Below are 10,264 nucleotides of genomic sequence, written 5' to 3'. Positions count from 1 at the left end.
AAAAGTCTTCTATAGCTGCAACTGATGGAAGTAGAAGAATACAGATAGTTATTGATGCATATGAAAATAACATGAGATTTGGAGAATATGCAAGGTTGTCCACTGTAGGAGTGATGTATCAGATCTCTATGTTCGCAGTTTGAAAAGGAGAACTGGTACAAAATAGTATCCCCATGGACGCAACGGTTTCTAAATTTCTTCTTCCCTACTTCTGTTCTAATTTTCTGCACCAATTGTATCCTAGAGCCCTATTTAGTGCACAAATTCAGCAACTCAATATTCCAACAACATAGAGCATGCTTCAAGCTTAAGACCCATGCCCAGATAACAAAGCACTTCCCCAGCTTTTAAAATCCATTAGAAGTACACTAAAATAGCTTCTGACTTACACAAGCTGCTGATCAGTAAAAATGTCCTGAACTCTTTTAACTAATAGTCCTAAAAGCAGCAAACTCATTCACACAAAATTTGAACACAAGCTTTTAACACTGAATGTTATTTGACAGAGGGGAAGACAGGTTGAACTCTTACTTTCACATTGGTGTATATTCAAGGACGGGAAAAGAAACTACCACATGCAATGGAAGATGAGAGTAAAATGTCAGGAAGAAAGCCACATATGACACAAAGGTTTAGGACATCACTTCCAAGACAAAGATGCATAAAAAATTCACCAGTGAATAACTTAAATAACTCCTTCATGGATGGCCTAACAAACCTGGGTCTGTGGGGTGTGTGTACAATAGTACATGCAATATGTACTGGGCTTCAGCTCAGCCCTGGGGACCAGAATATCTTATGACAGGAAATTGAGGTGATGAATCCCAACATTCCAATTAAAAGCCCTTCCAACAAAGTCAACGAATAAGCCTATGGTCTCAACAATGGCTGAAGTGTCCTCCACTGTCAGTTTACCCAATACCCATAAGCTACTAAAGCACCATAAATTTTAAGTCTACTGAAATATGTAGAATTTAAATTTTTAATAAATAATCGAGATCCCAAAAAGATTACCCATTCTTCAAAGTGGGTAAATTGGATCTTCGGCCAAGTTCCCAAGAATATTAAAATTTACTCTTCCCTTAAACTCTTCATTGGTTGCATCAGTAGTGAATATTGATGGCATTCATAAAAAACGAATGGAACGCATAATGTATCAATATATCAACATCAGTTTGAAGCCCTAAGAAAACATTCAGCACACACAGCTTGCAAGCACCAGATGCACACCTCCCCATTCTCCAAGTTGGTTTATCGTTTGCCTTCCCTTTGCTACGAGAGAGGTCCAAGAAATAAAAACGATACAGGCTTTGGAGAGGACTTCAAATATAACTGAAACTCATTCATTTCTTTCACATAGTGATAAGCCTCAGCAACGCTTGGCCTCTGGTGTAAATATATCCAAAAACAATTCCAAACAAGTTGTCTGCCACAAGATTTTAAGCTAACTCTAAATTGTCCACTTATTATTTGGGCCCTAGAAGAGTAGAACATCTCATGCCTATACAATTCCCTTTAGGTATGAATGAAAGACAATTATCTAAAGCTGCTGCAATGGAGAATGCCTTTTTGATATTAAAAGCAAACTGAAGCTTATATATCTATTTCTTGAGAACTCAAAATAGGTGATTGGCAATCAGCTATATATTTCATGCATATAATATCTGATGTCTCAAATGCTGAACAAAATTGGACTACTGGTCTTCTCCTTCCAGAAATATGATCACTTAAGACCATGTCATTCTTTAGAGAAATATAATGATACACTTAGTAAATTGCTTTTATATTTAAAAAATTTTTCTTGCGGCAGAAAATATTGCATATCATCTATCTATTGTTTATGATTTATTTTCAAAGAAAACAATGCAAAGGTTCTGTATTAGTAAGGTGAATTTGTGCTTAACCTGTATCAGTTATGTGCTCAAGCTTAAGCTAAGGTTACTATGTATCCATAAACCTCTTCAAATTCAAGGAAATTGGTAAGTCATATATATATATATATATATATTCTGGAAAGCTGTGAGTGATTAACCAGTGCTGCATTTTGGATGTCGGATCATGTCATTTACTCAAGAAGGCACAGCAGACTTAAGCAGTCACTTGATTGAACCAAGCGACAAATGACAGTGTGTAAGCAAAACATGCTGAATAAGACTTGTAAACAAGGACTAAACCATACTAATCTGTGACCCAAAAATGCACAGGCTACAAATAAATGGATGAAGTAGAAGATCATATGAAAAAAAAAATTGAAGCCAGCTACTAGACTCAGATGTTAATAACCTATCGGCAGGATAATTGACATCTTATCCTTCTGTTTGTCTGCAAACTGAAATCTTAATCAAGTTTAGAACCCAAAAATCATCAATGTTTTTCCTAGACTAAGTTCAACAGATGGAAATAGTGTTGCGTCCATAATTTTGCCATTATTCTCACAAATGAAGACCATTAGTATTACACTTCATTTCCAAAAAGTTATCATGTTTAAAACGGTAAACAACTTTAGTTTGTTTGTTTTTCCCCCATCAACACCTATTGCATTTGAACAACACAACATGCCTGTGCCTACCTTCTGCATAGCTCACCCAGTTCTCCAAACTTCATCAGTTTTATCAATTTGTTGCCATCCCATTTGCTGTTTACTTATGCTTAATCATTCAAACATCTATTCCATAAAATTGCTACTCTTCATCTTAAACCAAAACAATTACAATTACAGATGCAAACACATTACACCGGTAATTCAAGCCCGCTATAGTCTTATTCACTTACAAAAACCCCAAGTTCCCAACCTTGCCCAGAATTTAAGAATCCCATAAAACCAAGTTCACTAAACCAATTTAACTGTCCTGATTCTGAAGTCAGCATGAATTTTCTTTATGTCTAAAATTTCCTTATTGTGACATTATTCCAAAGAACTGACAAGAGACAAAACCAGCAGAATTCATTACCTTTTCAAAAATTGACATGGCTTCTTTTGTTGCACTCTTCTCCCTCTCTACATAACAAAGGAAGCATTTTTATCAATCACCACACTGCCCGGACTATCCTAAACAATCAAATTGAAATTTTTCAAAAAACCCAGAAGCAAATTACATAAATAAATGCCAATAAAGTACAAAAATAACAAAAAAAAACATAACGTTCTGGACAGAAGAGATGGGATGAGAGGCCTTACTGATGGGGCAGGTGATGAGGAATCCGGAGTGGGAATGACTGAGGAGAGAAAAAGAGGCGTTGTAGTCAAAACGAGGAATGGTGGTCACAACAGAGTGCTGCTCCCAGGGTCTCAGCTCCTCCTTGGTTTTCAGTTCCAATTCTTTTGTTTTTTCTTCTGTTTTTGCTGTCACAAAATTTTCAGCCACTCTTTTTTGAGTCTATCGGTGTTTCATTCCCAGTATTATGTGCAATCTGTATGGCAAAGGATATTTATATTTATATTTCGCCCCCTGTTTTGTATGGCAAATGAGGATTTATACCCTAGTTCTTCCACTTACTTTACTGATAAAATGTGATTTATACTAAATGATTTAGGCCTTGTTTGATAATCCAATTTAACACTTAAACTTAATGGATTCAGATCTGAACATCTTCAGATGCATTTGATAACCAAAAATAGAATGTCTAAATTAACTAAGTGGCATTGAATTTTTTACACAAAACTTGAAATATTAAATTTGAAGTCTGAATCGGTTAAGCTATTAAATTGCTAAGTACTAAATGTGACACATTTGAGTGTATATCAAAATAAAATATTAAATTTAAAGTCTGAATCCATTAATTTATTGAATTGTTAAGTACTAAATGTAATATATTTGAGTGTATATCACATTAAATGATAAATGAATAACTTATCACCTATTTTTTGGAGCAAGTTTTACCTGGGAAATTTAGTGTCATTTTATTTTTTGAAGCCATTTTTGCCTAGAAAATTCAGTGTCATTTAATTAATTCAGATGTACAATTTTTTGGTTATCAAATGCATTTGAACATGTTAATATCTAAATCCATTAACTTTAAGTGTTAAATTGAGTTATCAAATAGGGGTTAATACTTAACAATTCAACAACTTAATTTAATGGAATTCAGACTTCAAACTTCAATTTTCAAACTTTAATTTTATCAAATGCACTCTCCTTTTACCCAAATTCTACCAAACAGGATTTTTCTACATATTACCACCCTCACAATTTACAAAGTCATTTTAACAATTGAATCTATTAACCGATGTCAGTCGGTTTGGACCATTATGTGATATCAAAGGTGAAAAAAATCACATGTGTGCACAAAAATAAAACCAAAAAAAGGTGTAGATTTTTCTTTTGGAAAAAGGGAGAATTGTAGTTTTAGTCTCCAATTTTTAGATTAAGCGCTAAATTAGTCTTTAATGTTCCGATCAAAATAAATTTGGTTCTCAAAGTTTTTGGTAGTAGGTACATTCTACAATGACGAAAACTCAACAATGACTAATAGTCAAAATTTAATTATTGTTATTTAACAATTTTGACTTTGTACTTTTGGATTGAAATTTTAATCATTTTAGTTGCTTAAGTTTTCACATAGTGATATTGAGGGTATTAGGGCAAAATAGACGCGAATCACAATGCAATTGTCTTAAATTGGTACTAGCAATTCTAATTAAACTTTTTTATTTTTTACTTCATTTATTCATGCCACTAATGTCTCATATACTTCTTCCCTTTGGTATACTTGGTCTCAAACTTAGTATTATATATGTAATTATTGTTTTATCCCTTTCTTACTCATTTTGAGAGGGAATTTTGAGAGGGAAACGGATTAGCATGAAAATCTGAGGCAATCCTTCTAGGACTATCAATGGGGCTGAGCCAGTTTGAACTCGGCTCCGAGAAAAAGTCTAATGAGTCTAACCTTCATTGAGTTGGATTGAAATTGGATCTAAATATTAGCTCCAAATTAAATGTGAGCAGAGTTTGGGCCTTATTAGGGTCAAACCCGATATAGGCTCAACCCTTTAATATGCATATATATATATAATATTCATATTTTGATATATATAATTATATATCTAAATATATAATATTCATATTTTGATATATATAATTATATATCTAAATATATAATACTAATACTTATGAGTTATTTGTCAAAATATATTAATATATATATATACGTAATATTACATATACAAAATTATGTCAAAAGATTTAGAAGGACAAATCTTAGTATGAGCAAATTCAGGACCTTTGAAGATATATTAACTATTGATCATGTTTTATTTCTATTTTCCATGTACATTGAATTAATTGGATATATTATTGTTGAAAAATTCTTGGTTTATATACTTTTTAATGAATTGTAACCGATTCTTGTATAGTTTTAATGTTGTGGTCCTATGGATATTAAATTAGTTTAAAACTTAATAATTATAGTAATTACATTAAGGAAATTAAGGAGTTATAAATGAGTTTGAGTTAAGTCCGAATTAAACTCACAATCTGAATATTTTGTGAGTCAAGTACGAGTTTCATATTTATCAATCCAAAACTCATAATTCTAAATCCAAATGGCCCAATTGACAGGCCTAAGTCCTTCCCTTCTTTTGATTTAAATTAAATTAAATTTAAACCTATAGTTTAGTACTCATATTCCTTTGTACCTAAACAACCTTTTGACCTTTGAAAAAAATTACCCAAAATACTACAAGTTATCTTCACCTAGATTAGAATTATTTCAAGTAATATCTTGAAAGTCGAGGCACATAATCGATTTTGTTGTCTAGGTTCTATTTTTCTTTTTTAGTTTTTTATTCTAATTGTAAAAAAAAGGTTCTAATCGCAATACTACTATGATTGATCACGGAAGTATATTGTTTGGATTGCATTTTCTGGAAGGGTATATTGTAATACTTTTTTAGATATGATATATATAAAATAAAAAGTTCATTGAAAAATGTATCAAGGAAATATTTCCAAAAAACATGGGAATTTTGTCCAGAGAATGGCAATCCAAAAAAAGCTAGTATATTGGCATACTACTGCAAATTGACCTCTTTTCTGCAAATATATTATTTTTGATAACTTAAACTATCCAAAAAAATCTCTAATCAAAATATTGAATTGTTATGTTCAAACTTGTAACATCATGTTTCTAATAAAACAAACAAAATAATGAAAAAGATCAATCTTTAAAAATATTACCTATGGAAGATAAAAGCAATTGACAAAATTCAAGAATTCTTCCAGACTTGTGGTTTTCAAATATCATTGATTTCCTCCAGTTTCATGTGATCTAGTAGGCCTTTGCAATTTTAATCTTTTGCCATTGCTAGAAAATGTACAATGGTAGGGAAAGAACGGTTTTGGTCTTGAAGAAAGAGGCAAAGGAACTCTTTTATAGCAATTGTGAAGCCTTAGGGCAATTGCAATAGTTAACAAATGGGCTACATTGCCTTTTTACACAATAAAAAGAAGAGAAAGAGTGTGTGAGGCCTTTTTTTTCGTGAATGGTAATATTATTTGCCTTTTGAAAACTCCAAAATTTGGGAAAGAATGGTTTCAACTTTCCTTCTCTCATTTGTTGCTATTAAGAGAACTCCAATAGGCACCGCTTTGTTACACAATATGAAGGGTTGTTTTTAGGTTCGTCTTATTGTTTGCATTGTAAGTATTGAACCTGTAGTTAAAACTCTACTAGATTTTGATTAGTTAGGATTTACAATATGTTCATGCGTTCTTGATTATTGGGTTTCTTTCTGTGCATCATAAGTCATGATTCTGATAAAAAGATTTAGTTCGATTACTTTTGAGGCTATAGGTACGCAAGTTTTAGTAGGGTTTAATGAAGAAACATTTTCTTTTTAATTGAGATTGGTAGTTCAAAAAATTGATGAAAAAAATTTAAGCCTGGCATGAATGGAAGTTATTCAAACATTTCTCTTCTTTCCATTTTTTAAATGAAGTTCTTTCTTTGCATGTAAACAAAGAAAAAAAAAGTTCAAGAGGTATGTTTACGATTGTTTAAAAAATCAATTCAAAAGGTTTATTCTTTTGAGAAAATCAAAGAAGAGATAGTGAAATAAGGAAGAAACACAGTTTTGATTCCTAATGTTTAGCTTGCACACCAAAATGATCCTTAATATTTTGACAAAAAAAAAATCTTCTCCATAAAATTTGTGATTTTAGGCAAATATAGAACAATTGACGAAAAATTTCAATAATTGACGGGCAAAATTAAATTGGTTTAATCCATTGACAGACATAACTAACCCATGACACCCGTTCCTGGAGCGCATTTAGGTCATTTGTTATGATTGGAGTTATTTTCTTCTCAATTTCCATTTATATAAAACTATATAGATTTATATGTGTTATGTGATTATATATGAAATAACCCTAGGTACGACCATAGGATTTAATTACCGATTGCACTAATAATTAGAAAACCCAATCCTAACCAACAAACGCGCTATGAGGGTTTGTTTAAGTTAGATCATACGTTTCCCTAACATGAAACCAATCACGCTAGTGCCATTGGTATTAATCAATTGAACAATTACGGATTCAATCAATTAATTTAGCATTAGATTATTAAGTTAATTCGAATATCGGGCCCTTGACATTCAAATAACATAACAAGCATAAGCAATTAAATCAGGAAACGCACAAATACCAATAAATAAAAGAAATAAATAAAATAATTAGATCTCACAGATGTTCGAAACCGAGTCCTCAAATTGACCTTCGACTAGGAAAACTTAGCCACGCCTCATAAGAAAATCTCCAAGTAATTTAACTGAGGTCCTGGCCATCAAAGGAACCAAGAAAGAATAAAACTAAACTATGCTAAAAAACTCCCTAAAACTAGTGATAAGAAAACCTCCTGTACGTTTGTCTTCTTAAAGCCAAAAGAAATGACTCATGTGATCTACTCCCGTGGTCCCCGCCGAAATTAAGAAAGGAGTGTACATAAAGTGAAGTTCTCTGAAGTCCTTCTTTCTTTAGTTTCCTCTTGATAGTCAAACACTTCAATACTCCAAGATACTCCTAATCTGCAAAAAAAAAGAAATGCAGTCCGCGTAAATCACCATGTGGGCCAGGCCTGTGGAGTATTTAGAAGTCTCCATTTTATTCCAGAGAGTCCCTCCTTTTTGTACTTTTCTGCTCTACTTCCTGAAATTGGGTCCAATACCAAATATAAGTAAATATTAATAATTAAAACAATATTTGGCAAGGATAAAAGAGAAAATTAACAATAAAATAACTAACAATTAACACCCTATCACTATAAGCAATAAAAGACCTTCTAACAACCATCCTATTAAGCAAACTTATGAAAAAATCCATTGTGATTAAGCCAATCTACGGAAAAAGCCCCCTATGGTTACATGTAGCTTTTATTTATTTATTTTGTGCATAGGAATAAGATAAGTTGTATTTGGAAGTTTCGTATTTATTTATTTTTATGGATATAAGAAATAAGGTGAGTTTATTTTGAGAATTTTTATTTATTATTATTTATAGAAATAAAGTGGTTGTATTTGGGAGTAGTTGGTTGGTTTTTGAAAATTTTTATGATTCTAAGGTGTTAACAGGTATATCAGCTAAATGATTTAAAAAAATTATTTTACATTGTCAAAGCAACCTTCAAACTCAGTAATTTAAATGATTTTTTTGCCGATTTTCAGCCTCAATTCAAACCCACGAGATACTAGATGTAAGGCATTTGAAACCATAAGGGCATTTTCTGTAGGTTTGATTAATCACATGAGGCTTTTCTGTATTATAAGTCTAAAAGTATAATAGGTATATCAATTGAAAATTTATTTGTTTCCAGTACAAATACTCGTAAAAGAAGCGTGTGTATTTCAAACCCATTAATTCGAACGATTTGCATTGCGTTTTAAAATTAGTTCAAACTATGAGGTACCGGAGTATATGTTTAGAAACTATAGGGGGGTTTTCTGTTTATTCACTTAACCTCAAGGGGCTTTTCTGTAGTTTAGCCCATTATTAATGGCGTAATTCAATTAGCCCAAATTTGGATAGTTCTCCAGCCAGCCTGTGCCACTGCCAGTTCTAACTTCCAATCCTTTTCCACGTAGGAAATCATAATCCTAATCCTTCCTTATTTTGGTAATAATCCTTCTTCTCCTTTTAGGAATTGGAGCTATTTCTCCTACGCCTATTTATAAATACACGTTACGATTCTTCCAACTTCCTCACAGAAACTCCTTCCATCTTTCACTGATAAACAACCCTCCAACGCCCCTTCCCACAGCCATGGTTTTTCAGCTTCCCACAACCGTTTCCAGCCACCACAACCCTGTTTTGCAGCCGAACGAATGTTCATCTACTTTGTTCCAAACTATCGCAGCTCCTGCCTCCGTCGTTTGGGCTCTGGTTTCCGACTTTGAAAATCCTCAACACTACAAGCCATTCGTGAGATCCTGCAGAATCATAGATGGCCAGGCGAACCAAGTCGGATGCTTACGCCGTGTGGATGTCGCGTCAGGACTTCCAGCCTCCTATAGCATCGAGCGGCTCGAGATTCTTGATCATGATCAGCGCATCTTCGGGTTCAACATTGTTAGCGGCGACCACCGGTTGTCGAACTATCGCTCGATCATGAGCCTACACCCCAATGGCGGCAATGAGACGGTGGTTGTGGAGACTTACGTGATTGATGCGGCCGAGGCCAACACGGAAAGAAAAGAGACGTGTGCCTTTTTGTGGATACGAATCGTGAAACTGAATTGCGGACCCTGTCCAAGTTGCTGAGGATTGGCGGGCCAAAAGCGCAACAACCAGGTTATTGAAAAATCTCATACTTCAATCACTGGTTTATCTGATTATTAGCTAAGTAATTAGGAACTATATTAGCTAGGAAAGGAATCATAAATTCAAAATAACAACTGAAAAAACACAAAAAGGACCAAAAAATTTAAAAAAAAAAAAAAGAGTTTTGGTTTCCTCTTTTTTTTTCCCTTTTTTATTTGCTAAAAAAACATTGAAAAAAATCAAAAAATCCAAAAAAGCAAAAAAGATTTTGGCTTCTTTTTTTTCGTTTACTTTTCTTTGGTAGGAAAAGAATTTTCAAAAAAAATTGAAAAATCAAAAAAGTGAAAAAAGATTTTCGTTTCTTTTTTTTTCTTTTTATTAGCAAGCAAAGAACAAAAAACATTGAAAAAAAAGACCAAAAAAAATCCAAAAAGCCAAAAAAGCACAAAACTATTTTGGCTTCTTTTTTTTTGTTTACTTTTCTTTGGTAGGAAAAGAATTTAAAA

The 10,264-nt window shown here is 32.8% G+C and overlaps 1 protein-coding gene across 1 annotated transcript; it reads left to right on the top strand.

The window, feature by feature from the left end:
• Nucleotides 1-9,260: 9,260 nt before the first annotated feature.
• Nucleotides 9,261-9,697, top strand: LOC113756108 (abscisic acid receptor PYL4-like; the record flags this gene model as incomplete). The annotated part of the gene is made up of 1 exon (XM_027299903.1): nt 9,261-9,697. A coding segment is annotated over exon 1 (437 nt), but the record flags the coding sequence as incomplete, so codon positions are not given.
• Between the last annotated feature and the right edge of the window lie 567 nt (nt 9,698-10,264).

The sequence above is a fragment of the Coffea eugenioides genome, unplaced genomic scaffold (assembly GCF_003713205.1).
Source record: "Coffea eugenioides isolate CCC68of unplaced genomic scaffold, Ceug_1.0 ScVebR1_1987;HRSCAF=2933, whole genome shotgun sequence".
In the NCBI taxonomy this organism is placed as follows: Eukaryota; Viridiplantae; Streptophyta; class Magnoliopsida; order Gentianales; family Rubiaceae; genus Coffea; species Coffea eugenioides.
Note: the sequence above shows the minus strand (reverse complement) of the source record. Positions and strands in the feature narration are given on the sequence as shown.